Raw genomic sequence first — 18,551 nt, 5'->3', positions numbered from 1 at the left:
AATTTATTTGTAAATTGTGGTGGAAAATAAGTATTTGGTCAATAACAAAAGTTCATCTCAATACTTTGTTATATACCTTTGTTGGCATTGACAGAGGTCAAACGTTTTCTGTAAGTTTTCACAAGGTTTTTACACACTGTTGCTTTTTTTTTTTTCTCATTATGTCTCATAGTATTTTGTCCCTTTCCTCCATGTAGATCTCCTCTAGAACAGTGATGTTTTGGGGCTGTCGTTGAGCAATATGGACTTTCAACTCCCTCCAAGGTTTTCTATGGGGTTGAGATCTGGAGACTGGCTAGGCCACTCCAGGACCTTGAAATGCTTCTTATGAATCCACTCCTTCGTTGCCCGGGTGGTGTGTTTGGGATCATTGTCATGCTGAAAGACCCAGCCATGTTTCATCTTCAATGCCCTTGCTGATGGAAGGAGGTTTTCACTCAAAATCTCACAATACATGGCCCCATTCATTCTTTCCTTTACACGGATCTGTCGTCCTGTCCCTTTGCAGAAAAACAGTCCCAAAGCATGATGTTTTCACCCCCATGCTTCACAGTAGGTATGGTGTTCTTTGGATGCAACTCAGCATCCTTTCTATTTTGGTTTCATCTGACCATATGGCATTCTCCCAATACTCTTCTGGATCATTCAAATGCTCTCTAGCAAACTTCAGACGGGCCCGGACATGTACTGGCTTATGCAGTGGCGTTGCGACCGGAGTGCGGGGGGTGCGGCCCGCACCGGGTGACACCATCCTGATGGGGTGACACCAGGTACGCCGCCAGTCCTCAGTTGCGCTGCCTGTCTCCATACTAGCAGCCCCCCACGGCCCCCACTTGCGCTGCCTCTGTAAGAGCATCCCCCCCCGGTCCTCACTTGTTGCGTCTCCGTACCAGCTACCCCCCCCCCTGCGCCCCCACGTCTTCTGTTGCGCCGGTCCGACGTCCCTCCGCAGGGGCGGCGCAGGAGGACGTGAGGTCACTCGCAGGGCGACCGGAGAGAAGGAGCGCTGCGCTGGATGGGTGAGTGAGTGTCTGTCTCTCTCTGTCTGTGTGTGACTGTGTGTGTGTGTGTGTGTGTGTCTGTGAGTGTGTGTCTCTCTGTGTGTGTGACTGTGTGTGTCTGTCGCAATCTGTCTGTGTGTGACTCTCTGTCTTTGTGTGACTCTGTGTGTGTGTGACTCTGTGTGTCTCTCTGTGAGTGTGTGTCTCTCTGACTGTGTGTGTGTCTCTCTCTCTATCTATCTATCTGTGTGTGTGTCTCTGTGTTGTGTGTGTGTTTTTTTTTGTGTGGTGGGAGGGGGGGTTTGTTTGAACCAGCGATCTAATGTGGGGAGACTTTGACCTATTGTGGGGAACATGCAAGGGAACCTGCGGCCTAATGGGGGGGAAACTACTACCAAATGTGGGGAATCTATGCTACCTAATGTGGGGAAACTGCTACCTAATGTTGGAAAATTGCTACCTAATGTGCGAAGGCTGCTACATAATGTGGGAAAACTGCTACCTAATGTGGGGATTCTGTGCTACCTAATGTGGGGAAACTTCTACCTAATGTGTGGAATCTGAGCTACCTAATGTGTGGAATTTGTGCTACCTAATATGTGGAATCTGTGCTACTTAATGTGGGGAAATTACTACCTAATGTGGGGTAACTGGTACCAAATGTGGGGAATATATTCTACCTAATGTGGGGAAACTGCTACCTACCTAATGTGGGGGAACTGCTACCTACCTAATGTGGGGGAACTGCTACCTACCTTAAGTGGGGGAACTGCTGCCTACCTAATGCTCCCCCCCCCCTGGCAGTAGCACCCTCATCATCCACCAGCAACCCCCCCCCAGCAGCAGCACCTCCATCAGCAGATCCTGATGGTGGATGATGGGGGTGCTCCTGCCAGGAGGATGATCCTGCCGATGGACGATGGGGGTGATACTGCAAGGGGGGATGGCCAGTAGCACCCTCATCATCCTCCAGCAACACCTGGAATAATCAAAGAGTATAGTGTATAGTAGTATTATATTTAGAGGATACAGTGTCTGGCAGGTTTATAATAATTATTGTTTTCATATAGAGGATGAGAATGCGCTGACATAGTGAGTAGACGTCTGGGCGTCACATTCTGCAGAGAGAAGTTTTAGCTGGACCTGGCGGTATGTACCATCTGAATTAGATAAGGAAAGACTATAGAGAAGACGTCACCTGTAGTCACTGATATCATTGTGTATTCTCCTCACTATAGAGAAGACGTCACCTGTAGTCACTGATATCATTGTGTATTCTCCTCACTATAGAGAAGACGTCACCTGTAGTCACTGATATCATTGTGTATTCTCCTCACTATAGAGGAGACGTCACCTGTAGTCACTGATATCATTGTGTATTCTCCTCACTATAGAGAAGACGTCACCTGTAGTCACTGATATCATTGTACATTCTCCTCTCTATGTCCTATCAGAGCTGTAGTCACTTGTCAGTTCTACAGTTATGATGAGTGAAACTACAACTCCCAGCATAACTTCACCACTGCATAAAGGGGTACTCTACTGGAAAAACATTTTTTAATCAACTGGTGCTACAAAGTTAAACAGATTTATAAATTACTTCTACTTAAAAATCTTAATCCTTCCAGTACTTATTAGCTGCTGTATAAGTGATTCACAGGAAGTTCTTTTCTTTTTTAATTTATTTTCTGTCTGACCACAGTGCTCTGTGCTGACACCTCTGTCCATGTCAAGAACTGTCCATAGTAGGAGCAAATCCCCATTGCAAACCTCTCCTGCTCTGGACAGTTCCTAACATGGACAGACAGAGCACTCTGGACAGACTGGAAAGAACTACACAACTTCCTGTGGAGCATACAGCAACTGATAACTACTGTAAGGATTAAGATTTTAAATAGAAGTAATTTAAAAATCTGTTTACCTTTCTGGCACCAGTTGATATAAAAGTAAATGTTTTCCAGTGGAGTACCCCTTTAAGTAATTCTGGGAGCTGTATATTTAAATGGTGAAAACTTCTTTAACACTTTCCCATTCTGTGGCAACTGGTATATCTGATTATTATACTGGAATTTCTCACAATGCGCTACAACAGTGGTGTCTGTCACAACAGGCTAAAAACTTACTGAGGGGGGGGAGGTATGGGGTGACACCATTTTCTACCCCACCGGGTGACACCAACCCTAGCAACGCCACTGGGCTTATGCAGGGGGACACGTCTGGCACTGCATGATTTGAGTCTCTGGCGGCGTGGTGTGTTACTGATGGTAGCCTTTGTTACTTTGGTCACAGCTCTCTGCAGGTCATGTACTAGGTGCCCCTGTGTGGTTTACTCACCGTTCTTGTGATCATTCTGACACCACGAGGTGAGATCTTGCATTGAGCCCCAGATCAAGGGAGATGAGATTATCAGTGGTCTTGTATGTCTTCCATTTTCTAATAATTGCTCCCACTGTTGATTTCTTCACATAAAGCTGCTTGTCTATTGCAGATTCAGTCTTCCCAGCCTGGTGCAGGTCTACAATTTTGTTTCTGGTGTCCTTCGACAGCTCTTTGGTCTTGGCCATAGTGGAGTTTGGAGTGTGACTGTTTGAGGTTGTGGATAGGTGTCTCTTATTCTGATAACAAGTTCAAACAGGTGCCATTAATACAGGTAACGAGTGGAGGACAGAGGAGACTCTTAAAGAAGAAGTTACAGGTCTGTGAGAGCCAGAAATTTGCTTTTTTGTAGGTGACTAAACACTTGTTTTCCACCATAATTTACAAATAAATTCTTTAAAAATCAGACAATGTGATTTTATGGATTTCATGGATTTTTTTTTCTCATTATGTCTCTCATAGTTGAGGTATACATATGATGAAAATGACAGGCCTCTCTCATCTTTTTAAGTGGGAGAACGTGCAGAATTGGTGGCTGACTAAATACTTTTTTGCCCCACTGTACATGCAGTTAACCTGTTTGGTTAACAACTATTTCACCATACTTAGATTATTAAACTATATTATAAAATAATCCTGAATCTTGGAGTACCGTATATACTAGAGTATAAGCCGAGTTTTTCAGCACGAACCCCCCCCCCCCCCCCTCGGCTTATACTCAAGTGAACTCTCCGCCCTCAGTGGTCTTCAACCTGCGGACCTCCAGATGTTTCAAAACTACAACTCCCAGGAAGCTCGGACAGCCATCGGCTGTCCGGGCATGCTGGGAGTTGTAGTTTTGAAACATCTGGAGGTCCACAGGTTGAAGATCACTGCCCGGGCCTTCATCATCATCCAGACCCCCTCCCCCCCCCCTTTAGTTTAGTTAATTTTGGCAAAATGTAGTCTTGCTTTTTTATGTCTCTGTGTCAGCAGTGGGGTCCGGCCATAGCGTTTCGTTTAAATGTCAGCGGATAGTTTGTGCTGACACTGATGCTCCCTGAGCCTGCAGGACAGCTTGAATATCTTTGGAACTTGTTTGGGGCTGATATCCAACATCCGTACTATCCTGCGTTGACACCTTTCATCAATTTTTCTCTTCCGCCCACGCGCAGGGAGATAATCTACAGTGCCATGGGTTGCAAACTTCTTGATAATGTTGCGCACTGTAGACAAAGGTAAATCTAGATCTCTGGAGATGGACTTGTAACCTTGAGATTATTATTTTTCCACAGTTTTGTTCTCAAGTCCTCAGACAGTTCTCTTCTCCTCTTTCTGTTGTGCATGCTTAATGTGGCACACACAGACACACGATGCAAAAACTCCTGAATGAACTTCTCTCCTTTTCATCTGCTTTCAGTTGTGATTTTTATATTGCCCACACCTGTTACTTGCCCCCAGGTGAGTTTAAAGGAGCATCACATGCTTGAAACAATCTTATTTTTCCACAATTTTGAAAGGGTGCCAATAATTTTGTCCAGCCCATTTTTGGAGTTTGGTGTGACATTATGTCCAATTTGCTTTTTCCTCCCTTTTTTGGTTTAGTTCCAACACACACAAAGGGAATAAACATGTGTATAGCAAAACATGTGTTACTGCAATCCTTTTCTGTGAGAAATACTTACTTTTCTAGAAAAATTTCAGGGATTCCAACATTTACGGCCATGACTGTATATGAATTATAGTGAGTCGTGTCTAAACAGTGGAGCAAGTGATCACAGGACCCATTGCAAAACTTCACATTACCTCCTTTCTGCCTTTTCAGCAGCCACCCCTCCCCCACTCTTATAATGACTCATCAGTACTGTAATGCTTCTTATTTTAGAACCAGAAAGATGCTGCACAGAATTCTGTACTTTTATTACGGTGACAAATCAAAATGAGTTATTCTGCTGCTGTAGAAGTAGCTTTCCCACTGTGCAGGTCAAAGTTTTAACTAATGAAATAATATTATGGGACACGTAAAAGGTCTGGCAGAAATATCATAATTTAAAGGGAATCAGTCAGCCCCCTTATGGTTTATAATTGCTTTCCAGTACCTTGTTGCTGTCAAGCACAGAATTCGGACTCTGCACCCATAGGTCTCCTGTGAAGCCACATTTTTTAAATAAAATGTTTTAATCCCTGTTCCCAGCACCCGATAAGTAGAGCCACAGGGGTGGAGCCACAAGACATGTAATCATGCTGGCCCCGCCTCCTCCTATCTACTTAACCTCTTAAGGACGCAGGGTGTACCTGTACGCCCTGCGCCCGGTCCCGGGATTTCACCGGGGTCACCGGTTCGGTCCCGGCGGCTAATGATAGCTGGGACCCTGAGCTAATAGCATGCGGCACAGATCGTTGTGCCACGCGCTATTAACCCTTCAGACGTGGCGATCATAGTTGATCGCCGCATCTAAAACTAAAAGTAAAAGCTTCCCGGCAGCTCAGTTGGGCTGATCGGGACTATCGCGATAAAAATAAACATATGTGGTATTGCCGCATACAGAAATGTCCGAACTATAAAAATATATCATTCATTAAACCACCTGGTCAATGGCGTATGCGCAAAAAAATTCCAAAGTCCAAAATAGCGTATTTTTGGTAACTTTTTATATCATGAAAAAATTAATAAAAAGCGATCACAAGGTGAGATCAATACAAAAATGATACCACTAAAAACTTCAGATCACGGTGCAAAAATGAGCCCTCATACCGGCCCGTACGTGGAAAAATAAAAAAGTTATAGGGGTCAGAAAATGAGAATTCTTTGGTGAAATTACTAATGTCACTGCAAAATAGAACTGGTGGTGCAAAAAATAAGCCATCATATGGAATTTTATGTGCAAAATTGAAAGTGTTATGATTTTTAGAAGGTGATGAGGAAAAAATGAAAATGCAAAAACGGAAAAAGGCTGAGTCCTTAAGAGGTTAAGTTTGATTGGCACCCTAAGTGCTTGGCTTTTCATGAAGTCCCTGACACTCAGAGTGTCAATCAAGCCTGAGTGGCTGGTAGGAGGGGGGCGAGGGCAGAGTGAATACATGCCACAGCAGCTTTGCCCCTCTTCTGGGAGAGGCAATTGAAATAGTTTACTCTGAAAATGCGGCATCGCAGTAATGTTACGGCCGCACAGTATCGCAGTGCTACATGGTATTGGGAAGCTGACTGGTTCCTTTTAATAGCTTTTAGTTTCCATGCATACTGAGCTACAATAGCATGTGTCTTTTAGACTTACCCAGGAGATCATTCTGTGGTATCCAGTCATACAGCACTGTGTTCTCCCCTAATGTATCTGGTCTTTTGCCACTGTATCTCCAGATCACCTGTTTCAATGAGCACATTAGTTATATATAATATACATATTAGGCATTAGCTGTGTAAATACATGTATTCCAGTAGCATTACCTTCTGTGGCAACTGGCTGAGAGCAGAAGCGATCACATTACTTCTTTCATCTGTCAGATTTTTCACCATAGAGCCAAGTGAAAATACAACGATACCGTGTTCTCCTGAGCTTTGCGCAATTTTTTCCATATCCTTCAAAAAAATGCATTTAGTTAATATTTTATTTTCTTATGAATATATTGATTTAATATGTAATCTATCTATCTATCCATCTATATGTCATATTATCTATTAAAGGAATGTCCACATTGAGTATGAGGGACTTTTGCTACAATACAATGAGACTCAAAACTCCCTAATGTCCTTAGAATGTGCATATATAAAAAAAAAAAGCAGTTCCCAGTGAGTGCTCCCATTTGGCGGTCCCTTTGAGCCAGGCCTGATTAGGGGCACAGTGTGTGTCAATATTTTGTTCAGGACTACAGTGTGAGGCAGTAACATATAAAGAGCCCCAGTGTGTGACAGTACTATAGTCAGTGGTTCAGGATATTGAGCAGCTGTTATTGGGGACACATTGTGTGACAGCACCATATTAATGGGGCACAGTGTTTGGCAGTGTTATATTCTGGGGCTGCAGTGTGTAACTGCAATTTCAAACTTCTGTAAGGGTGCATGCACACTACGTTTCTTAAGATACGGGACCGTATACGGCTGGGGAGAGGGGGGCGGAGAGTCGGGGGCGGGGCAACCGCACGCTGCCGTATGCGGTCCCGTATCTAATGTATTTCAATGAGCGACTGGAGTGAAACGCTGCCTTTGGTTGGCTCCGTTTTGCCCCGTATACGGTTTCCCGACCGGACCTAAAAACGCTGTTGACTACGTTTTTAGGTCCGGTCGGGAAACCGTATACAGGCCAAAACGGAGCCGAAAACGGGCCAAAACGGAGCAGCATTTCACTCCGGTCGCTCATTGAAATACATTAGAAACGGGACCGCATATGGCAGCGTGCGGTTTCCCCGCCCCCGACTCTCCACCCCCCTCTCCCCAGCCGTATACGGTCCCGTATCTTAAGAAACATAGTGTGCATGCACCCTAACTTGTTTACATGACTTGGCAATTCGTACATGTTATTTATGTATATATGTAGTGTGTATAGTTTGTTCCATTTTAAACATCAGTGCTGTGATTGATTTAGAATCCTGATCCATGTTTCCCTCTGCTGTCGATTATTATGCCTGGTTGTGTCAGTTATATTCTCCTCATCTCCTCCTCCTTTTTCGTAAAGCAGTTGATCACTCAGCCCATGCTTATTTAGTTTTATTTGGATAACACCATTATATATCTGACTGAAAACACTACAGTATTCAGTGAAAACGCTCCAAAAGACCACCCCCATATCCATATTATTCAGTCCACTATACATTATGCATAGGGGCCATTTTTTTTCGAGAGACCACCCCCAGAGACGACCACTTTTTAATGCAATTTGGGATGGTTCTCCTAAAGAGGTTTTACTTTGTTTGATTATTACAGTAGAAATATTTTTCTGTGACATTGGCCCTCATTTACTATTGCCAACCCGACATGTTTTGTCGGGTTGTGCACCAGATTCTGTCGCATTGCGCCCGAAATTCTGTCTGTGCCAGATTTTGCACCAGAATTGAAAAAAACTCAGACTAACTCTCCATTTTGCTAAGAAAACCCGAGAAAGGGGCGTGGCCGCTGGGAAAAGGGGGCATGGTCTCCAAAAAGGAGCGTGTCCTGACATTTTCACAAAAACCCAACGTATTTACTAAGGTTTCCACATAAAATGTGGTGGATTTCAGTGTGTAGGGAAAGTGGAAAATGTAGGAAAACCTTAGTAAATACCGTGGAAAATAAATTGTAGGGAATAAAAACCCACAAAGAAACCTACACAAAACTCTTAGTAAATGAGTGCCATTGTGTGTAATGCTGTGGAGTAAGGGAGCCTGTTGTTCAGTTTTGAATACCACCCCTGGGGATCAAAGCAACAGAACATGCATAAAGATCTTCTAGGCTGTAACCTTCAAGTGTACATATATTGTTTACCATGAGGTTTCTATTTTGTCTGCATCCTTTATTTTGCATTATTAGAAAAGTTAGAGCTGCTCTTACCTCTGGCAAAGGCTTTGCTGGTTTACAGTGCAAGCCTCCTACAAACTCAAAGTTAGGAAGGAGTGGTCGTGGATACTCAAAATCCCAATAAGTCCGAATGAGCCAAATTTCAGCTTTTCCCATAATTTCACACAGTGTTGTTGGCCGACCTAATTAAGCAAAAAATATAATAGTGTTGACTTGTTAGATAGGTATTAGATCACAGGCATTAACAGTACAGAGTACTTTAATTACATTGAATGATGATAGGAACTTACTTAACAAAGGCTGGGTGCAGCTAAACTTTTAATAGGGCAACCCATATTTCTAATTTTAGGGGTCCCGCTTTCTATGTGGAACACCTGTTTACTTTGGTCCTGATGCCCAACAGCTATCAGTTGGCATTGTCATAGGGCACACAGATGAAGATCAAACCAGTCAAAATACTGTCACAAAGACCGGGATTGCCGAACAGTGTGTTGTCTTCCTGGCGCTCGAGTTCGGCACATCGCAGATCGGGTTGACAGGTTGCTGGGTGGGGCTGGAGAAGACCCAGCAGTCATGGTACATATTGGCACCAATGACAAAGTAAGGTAGGTGGAGTGTACTTAAAAATTATTTCAGGGACTTAGACTGCAAGCTTAAGGCAAAGACCTCCAAGGTAATATTTTCTGAAATACTACCAGTACCACGAGCCGCACCAGAGAGGCAGCGAGAGATTAAGGTGGTAAACAAGTGGCTCAGAAGCTGGTGTAGGAAGGAGGGGTTTGGGTTCATAGAGTACTGGGCCGACTTCTCTGTTGGATATCGGCTCTACTGTAGGGACGGGCTGCACCTCAATGGGGAGGGTGCAGCTGTGCTTGGGGAGAAGATGGCCAGAAAGGTGGAGGAGTGTTTAAACTAGGGACTGGGGGAGGGAACCTACAACATAGAGGGGGGAAGATAGTGTAGATAGAGAGGTGGGACTTATTAATTAATTACTTGGGGGTTAAAATATATAATAGGGATAGGCTTCATAGGAAAAGAAAAACATACAACATTGAATTGCATGTTGACTAATGCCAGAAGTCTGACCAATAAAACTGATGAACTGGAGATGATAATGTCTGAGGAGAATTATGACATAGTGGGTATAACAGAGACTTGGTTGGACGATAGCTGTAACTGGGCGGTCAACATACAGGGTTATAGTCTTTTCAGGAAGGATCGGACAAAACAGAAAGGGGGAGGAGTTCGTCTTTATGTAAAGTCCAGTCTGAAGGCCGCACTGCGGGAGGATATATGGGAGGGAAACGACAATGTGGAGTCATTATGGGTAGAATTATATGGAGATTAAAAAAAAAATTCTTATATGGGGTTTGCTATAAGCCACCAAATATAATGGAAGAGCCAGAAGATCAATTACTGAGGCAAATAAACAAGGCAGCAAATCAAATTGATTTGATAATAATGGGGGACTTTAACTATCCTGATATAAACTGGAAGACTGAGTCCTGTGAATTTCAATTATCTGTCCCAAATGATGCAGGGCCCAACCAGAGGGGGCTCCCTATTGGACTTAATAGTAACCAACAGACCTGATAAAGTAAATAATGTACAGGTAGAAGGACAACTAGGAAATAGTGATCATAATATAATACATTATAAATTGTCCTGCAATATGGGAATCTCTCGAGTGGCCACAAAAACGATGAACTCAGAGAAGCCCTTAACAATATAAAATGGGATAATGTCCTTAAAAACAAGAATACTGACACTAAATGTGAGACTTTTAAAAATATCTTAAATTCTCACTGTAAGATGTATATACCTTATGGGAATAAAAGTGTCAGGAATAGAAGAAAACCAATATGGATGAATAAAAATGTTAAGGGGGCAATAAATGACAAAAATAAAGCATTTAAACTACTAAAACAGGACAGCAGTGAAGAAGCATTAAAAAGCTATAAAGAAAAATGGAGAATTTGTAAAAAACAGATAAAAGCCGCAAAAGTAGAGACAGAAAGACTCATTGCCAAAGAGAGTAAAACTATCCCCAAAATGTTCTTTAACTACACTGCTCAAAAAAATTAAAGGGAACACTAAGATAACACATCATAGATCTGAATGAATGAACTAATCGTATGAAATACTTTCGTCTTTACATAGTTGAATGTGCTGACAACAAAATCACACAAAAATTATCAATGGAAATCAAATTTATCAACCCATGGAGGTCTGGATATGGAGTTACACTCAAAATCAAAGTGGAAAACCACAGTACAGGATGATCCATGTAAGGCTCACAGCACTTGGCAGGGCTCACACAGGTAGTAGATCCGCTGGACCTGTGTGGCAGATGACGTGGACCGTGCCAGGGAGCGGAGTCTAAGGTGCCGCTGGTTTTCACCAGGGCCCGCCGCAAAGTGGGATGGTCTTGCCGCGGCAGGCGGCACCCAAGTTGCTACCCCTGGCATGACTCGACCACACAGGCGGCTGAGGTGATGCGAGTTACAGGAGGGTTGAGGTAAGATGTGGTTTGGATAGTGGGAGCTCAGGGCTGGCGGCACAGGTGCGTAGTCAGGAATGTAGCAGAAGGTCAACAGGCAGGTGGCAAGGATTAAGGTCAGGTCACGGAATACAAGGGTCTGGAACACTGCAAGGCAACACAGAAAACGCTTTCACTTGGCACTAGGGCAACAAAGATCCAGCAGGGAGTGATGGGAGGTGCAGATATTTATAAACACAGTGCAGGTGCAAGCACTGAATTAAGGGCATACTGGCCGTTTAAATTTTAGAGCACCGGCGCATGCGCTGCATGAAGGCGGAAGGAACGGAGAAGGGCGGAGGTGAGTGACGTCCTGGGGTTCGCATGCAGGTGCGTCCGGAATGTAACAGTACCCCCCACCCTTTGGTCTCCCCTCTTTTTAAGGCTCAAAAATTTCTTTAGGAGATTACGGTCCAGGATATTCTCCTCGGGCTCCCAGGATCTCTCCTCAGGACCAAATCCCCTCCAGTCAACTAAGAAGAATTTAGTGGCTCAAATTTCTTTAACTTGGCAGACATTAGAGGAGCCTGAAACGGGCATGGGAGCAGTATTCCTATGAGAGTAATGTTTGATTACCAGAGGCTTGAGGAGTGACACATGGAAAGAGTTAGGAATGCGTAGAGAAGAAGACAAACAGAGTTTATATAAGACTGGATTGATTTCCTGCAAGACCTCAAACGGGCCCAGGAAACGAGGACCCAACTTATAACTTGGAATCTTGAACCAAATGTACTTGGAAGATAACCAAACCTTATCACTGGGAGAGAAAGACAGGGGAATTGTTTCCTTAATTTTGGATTTTACTATATATATATATATATATATATATATATATATATATATATATATATTTTATTAAATATATTGCAGTTTTTTAAGTTTGACCACTAGGTTTAATATTAAAGGAGAACTCCAGACCATAAAAATTGTCCCCCATAGTGCCGGCAGTAAAAAAAATAAAGATGTACATACCTTTCTCCGCTCCCCCGGGGCCTCCGGTAACTGTCTCCGGTCTCTGCCGCAATCCACTTCCTGGTTGTCGGTGGTTGGATGAATCAGCCAATCACCAGCCGCAGCGCAGTCCGACTCGGCTGGTGATAGGCTGAGCGGCAGTGTGAAAACGCTTCAGGACACAAAATTCTTCACTACACTGGCACCTCCAGCCGGGGCCAAAAGCGTCATACTGCCGCTCAGCTTATCGTTGGCCGAGTCGGACTGCACTGCGGCTGGTGATTGGCTGATTCATCCGACCACCGGCAACCAGGAAGTGGATTGCGGCGGAGATCGGAGTCGGTTACCTGAGGCCCCGGGGGAGCGGAGGAAGGTATGTACATCTTTATTTTTTTACTGCCAGCACTATGGGGGACAATTTTTATGGTCTGGAGTTCTCCTTTAAGCTAACACTTTCTGTTCTGTACAGATTGATTTCCAGCTATGTCCTCTTTTTCTATCATAGATGGAATTATAGAGAAAGGTGACACCAGTAGATAAGACAATAGCTAAAGTTCACAGTGCCACCTCCCTGCTCCCTATGGAATGACATCTGGATAGGTCACCCAACATGCCCAGAAAAGTTCCCATTTTAGTAAATATGGTCTGGGCCAGAGTATTGTCTCTATGTCCAAGGGGCATGCTGTAAAGCATATCTCTAAATGCTGTTAAAAACAGGTTAGAGAAGATGGCTTTCCCCATAACAATGTACTAATAGTGCAATTAAAAAAATTGTACAATAAAAAAATAGAAACAAATTAGAAAAAAAAGAGAATCTAAGTCTAATCGGTTAATAAAAATCTAGACCCGATAGTACAAAGATAGACAAAATTGGTACATTTCCACATTGTCTCTAGTAGTCTGTTCTAATATAGACATTGAATGAGATTCATCATGATTCATATTATATCCATGCCCTATCTTATGATAATGCTTATTTGCTGGACCTGAACCCAGAAATCATATTATACATTTAACTTTGTTAGAAATACTAAATGTGTATACTTTGGTGACCTCTGATCCTTCTGCTCTGGATGGGGAGCACCTTAAAGCGGTATTCCAGGAAAAAACTTTTTTTCTTATATCAACTGGCTCCAGAAAGTTAAGCAGATTTGTAAATTACTTCTATTAAAAAATCTTAATTCTTCTAATAATTATCAGCTGCTGAAGTTTAGTTGTTGTTTTCTGTCTGGAAACAGTGCTCTCTGCTGACATCTCTGCTTGTCTCAGGAACTGCACAGAGTAGAAGAGGTTTGCTATGGGGATTTGCTTCTAAACTGGGCAGTTCCCGAGACATGTGTCATCAGAGAGCACTTAGACAGAAAAGAACAACTCAACTTCATCAGCTCATAAGTACTGAAAGGATTAAGATTTTTTAATAGAAGTCATTTACAAATCTGTTTAACTTTATGGAGCCAGTTGATATATATAAAGAAACGTTTTTTCCTGGATAAACCCTTTAATCTGTTGATAAAGCAGAATCCTTTACGGTATAGTGCTGGTTATTTATTAACCACAATGGTAAAACCTGCTGCTGTTACACTAAAGACTACAATGTCCTTCATTTAACTTGTTTCACTTATAACATATATGTATATCTTGCTTCCCAGGATTCAACAGCTTAAAAAAAACATGAAATTTTATATGAACGTCAACCTTACTTGTATGACTATAATGCAATGTATTTCGCATACCTTCTTCTAAATAGTAACAATACTTTAGTAATAAAAGGTTGCCATATAATTGATACTTACCAATTGTCTCACTGTAGTATTGATTCCAATGCGGTGAAAGAACAAAAAAGAATAAAGCATCATGAAATAAATAATAAATCGTATTCTTCAATCTTTCGACAAAAGACATTTTATCAGTGAATTGATTCATTGTCCCGGGTACATAAGAATATGGTGTTGGGATGTGACCGCAGTTTCTCTCTATCACATTACCTATTGAAAACCTAAAGGAATAGATGAAGGGGACTCCAATGATCTCAGCAATAAGTTCACCACATGGAGCCAAGGGATCAGCTACCAAGATGTCGAACTTTTCCTCCTTTAGTTTATTCAGTAGAGCCTTGTTCTTTGTAATCCCATCACACACTAGTTGTTGAATCTCCAAACTGTCTGCCATGGCCTTATTCATAGATGTAAAGAATTCCCAATAGGACATATTAGGCAGGTCATAAATCCATATACGCAGGAACTCCTCCAGTAGTTCTTCATTTCTCTCTTTGGTAAATGAAACTGTAAACACTTCAAACTTTAAAGCCGATGTTTTATTAGTGTCCATGATCAAATTGGCCGAAGGAACCAGCATAGTAACCTCATGGCCTTTGTGCGCCAGTATCTCGAGGATGGTATTTAGATTCATAAAATGGCTACCATCAGTGGGCCATGCTAGAATCTTTCCTGGGGAGGCTGTGTTGAAGAAGCTAATGTGTAGCACTAGTAAAAACAAGAACATACTGAAATCCAAGTGCAGTTCTAGGACAGAAATGCAAGCGGTGGAGTCAGGCAGGCAGTCTTTACCAGGAAATCACGAGTGCATAGATTGCTGGAGAATAACTTCCTTTACTATCAGATCATAGAATTCTTTCCAGGTTTTCTGCTCAGGATGCTCCACCTACAGGTCAACTGACTATTTGCAGTTCAGTGAACAGTTCACAGACGTATCTACGTCCACCATTTCCAGCATAGCCTGTTACATAATCTTCACTCTGCATTACTGCATTTTATATATATATATATATATATAGTCTCGCTTTCATTGTTTGAGCTCTCTTGGCAAGAGACTGTGTGTTATGCCAGATACATTAGCTGAGTGCAAGATGGGTCATGTGGTAAAAGAAAAATACACTGCTCAGAAAAATAAAGGGAACACTTAACACAATGTAACTCCAAGTCAATCACACTTCTGTGAAATCACACTGTCCACTCAGGAAGCAACACTGATTGACAATTAATTTCACATGGTGTTGTGCAAATGGAACAGACAACAGGTGGAAATTATAGGCAATTAGCAAGATACCCCCAATAAAGGAGTGGTTCTGCGGGTGGTGACCACAGACCACTTCTCAGTTCCTATGCTTCCTGGCTGATGTTCACTTTTGAATGCTGGTGGTGCTTTCACTCTAGTGTTAGTATGAGACGGAGTCTACAACCCACACAAGTGGCTCAGGTAGTGCAGCTCATCCAGGATGGCACATCAATGCGAGCTGTGGCAAGGTTTGCTGTGTCTGTCAGCGTTGTGTCCAGAGCATGGAGGCGCCACCAGGGGACAGGCCAGTACATCAGGAGATGTGGAGGAGGCCGTAGGAGGGCAACCACCCAGCAGCAGGACCTGTACCTCTGGCTTTGTGCAAGGAGGAGCAGGAGGAGCACTGGCAGAGCCCTGCAAAATGACCTCCAGCAGGCCACAAATGTGCACGTGTCCACTCAAAGGGTCAGAAACAGACTCCATGAAAGTGGTATGTGGGCCCGACATCCACAGGTGGGGGTTGTGCTTACAGCCCAACACTGTGCAGGATTATTTGCATTTGCCAGAGAACACCAAGAACACTCATAAGAAGTCCCCTATGAGGATAAAAAGTGTAAAATTAAAAATTAAAAATGTTAGTAAAAAACCCTTATTTTTCCATTTTACGAAAAAAAGAAAAGAAAAAAAGAAATACAATGATTAACATATTTGGTATCGTCGGTATTGCCTCTGCATAATGTTCTGATATGATCCTGCATGGTAAACGGAGTAAATGTAAAAAAAATACCAAAATACAGATTTTTAATCACTTTATATATCAGGAAAAAAAAGTCCAATCAAAACAGAAATGGTACCAATAAAAACTACAGATCATGGTGCAAAAATGAGCCCTCGTATATATAATTGTATACGAAAAAATAAAAAAAAGTTGTATTGGTCACAGAAGGACAATTTTATGCATATGAATTTTGTTCAAAAAAAGTTAGCATTTTTGTTGATGTGGTACAGTAATAGAAAAACTATATAAATTGGGTATCGTTTTATTCGCACATGCACTTTTCTACATGTCTATATATGCCAGCTTGGATTACTACAACTATTTCATCATTCTATTGACATAAACTGTATATCTTTTGGTAATATCTGCTTTTTACATACTGTATGATCTGACATAAAAAATATTACATTGCAACCTCAACTATATTTGAAAACAAATACAATTCTGTATACTATATACTACATGTTTAACACATGACATGCTAGAACATGTTGTGTACAAATCCACTACTCGGAGTATATACTGACAGCCTCCTTTGGCTATGAATTTTATAGTACACTTCCCCTGACATATATAATAGAGTTCCATACAATCTATTCTCCATTGTAATTCTATTATGCAATGATCACAAGTGTTGTACAGTAAATCCCCTAATCTGAAAGAGAACTCCACCTATATTGTATAAAAAGTAAGGGGGAAAACAGGTCTAAAAGAGTTTCAAATGCAATACCTGGTTTATAAATAGTTAATATATTATATAACATCTTATATTAGGTTTGTCAGGATCAGGATAGGTATGCAGCGAGGACACTGGTGGTGGATCCTCTGTGTCAGTGAGGGATTGGCGTGGACCATACCGGAGGACCGGTTCTAAGTTGCTACTGGTTTTCACCAGAGCCCGCCGCAAGACCATCCCGCTTTGCGGCGGGCTCTGGTGAAAACCAGTAGCAACTTAGAACCGGTCCTCCGGTACGGTCCGCGCCAATCCCTCACTGACACAGAGGATCCACCACCAGTGTCCTCGCTGCATACCTATCCAGATCCTGACAGTAGAACGCAGCGAGCGCTCTGGGGAGGAGCAGGGACCCGGAGCGCTCGGCGTAACAGTACCCCCCCCCCCTTGGTTGAGCCGCTACCGGTGGACACGACCTGGTTGCTACCGCCGCTGCAAGACCATCCCGGTTTGCGGCAGGCTTTGGTGAAAACCAGTAGCAACTTAGAACCGGTCCTCCGGTATGGTCCACGCCAATCCCTCACTGACACAGAGGATCCACCGCCAGTGTCCTTGCTGCATACCTATCCTGATCCTGACAGTAGAACGCAGCAAGCGCTCCGGGGAGGAGCAGGGACCCGGAGCGCTCGGGGTAACAAGGTTGTACTTTTATACATCCATTTTTCATTCTAGATTGATTAGCTACAGAACATCCATTTGTTCTTTTTTTTGTTCTAAGCATAGCATATAAGGAAGTACATCTCAGAAGTGCTCCCAATATATCCGCCCCATGTATGCTTTTGGTATACAGCCAATAAACATTGGAATGCTTTTCCTAACTGCACTGGAGTGTGTAGTTGACCATGATTCCCACATGTTGAATACATATGTGTGCCAGACATATGACCCAAGCACAGTGTGGACAGAACCCAAAATTCCATTTGTACACACATCTTGGTATCTATACTTACCTAATACTTCACTGAAGTAACCATCCCAGTGTCCTGCAAACAGTATATGGAAAAAGATATCTTGGAATATGTAAAAGTTCATATTATGTAGTCTTTCCAAAAAAGACATTTTGTCAGTAAGTTCCACCATAGAGCCAGGGACATAAGAAAATGGTGATGGCAGTTGTCCACATAGTCTTTCCATTGAGTTGCCCACTGAGAACCTAAAGGAGTAGACAAAGGGCACTCCAAGAAGCTCGGCAATAAGTTCTCCACACATTGTCAATGGGTCTGAAATCAGAACATCAAACTTCTTCTCTTTCAGTTTTTTTAACAGCGTTTCATTCTTTACTATCCCACTACACGCTTGTTCCACCACTCTGAACTGTTCTCCCATGAACATCTTAACCTGTTCATAAAACTCCCAATAAGAAATTTTTGGCACATCATAAATCCAAAAAGATAAAAAATCTTCCAAAAACTTTTCACTCTTCTCCTTTGTAAATGGAACCGAGAAATTTTCAAATTTGAAAGACGAGACACTCCCAGTGCCCATGATCATAATGGCCGAGTGAGCTAACACAGTAACATCGTGGCCTTTATGTGACAGTTCCTCCAGGATGATTTTCAGATTCAAAAAGTGACTGGCATCTGCCGGCCAAACTAACACTTTCCCAGCAGAAACCGTGTTGAGGAAGAACATCGGCAGCAGCAGCAAGAGAAAAGCACCAGGACCGGACATGCTGAGGAGTCAGTGTTATT

The 18,551-nt window shown here is 42.6% G+C and overlaps 1 protein-coding gene across 3 annotated transcripts in view; it reads right to left on the bottom strand.

The window, feature by feature from the left end:
* Positions 1–18,551, bottom strand: part of LOC130363588 (UDP-glucuronosyltransferase 2B31-like) — a 50,469-nt gene that overhangs the window by 15,287 nt on the left and 16,631 nt on the right. The window contains exons 1-5 of one of the 3 annotated variants that reach the window (XM_056568722.1): positions 17,823–18,523; positions 14,128–14,769; positions 8,878–9,026; positions 6,802–6,933; positions 6,632–6,719 (exon numbers count right to left, since the gene is read on the bottom strand). In XM_056568722.1, the coding sequence (XP_056424697.1) occupies positions 6,632–6,719; positions 6,802–6,933; positions 8,878–9,026; positions 14,128–14,769; positions 17,823–18,492 (1,681 nt within the window). In that variant the 5' untranslated portion in view covers positions 18,493–18,523. Of the gene's footprint in view, positions 1–6,631; positions 6,720–6,801; positions 6,934–8,877; positions 9,027–14,127; positions 14,770–17,822; positions 18,524–18,551 lie in introns of those variants that run through there. The other 2 variants (XM_056568723.1, XM_056568721.1) reach the window with 2 other exon arrangements.

Source organism: Hyla sarda, chromosome 1, assembly GCF_029499605.1.
Source record: "Hyla sarda isolate aHylSar1 chromosome 1, aHylSar1.hap1, whole genome shotgun sequence".
Taxonomy (NCBI): Eukaryota; Metazoa; Chordata; class Amphibia; order Anura; family Hylidae; genus Hyla; species Hyla sarda.
This window is presented reverse-complemented; position numbering and strand designations above follow the sequence as displayed.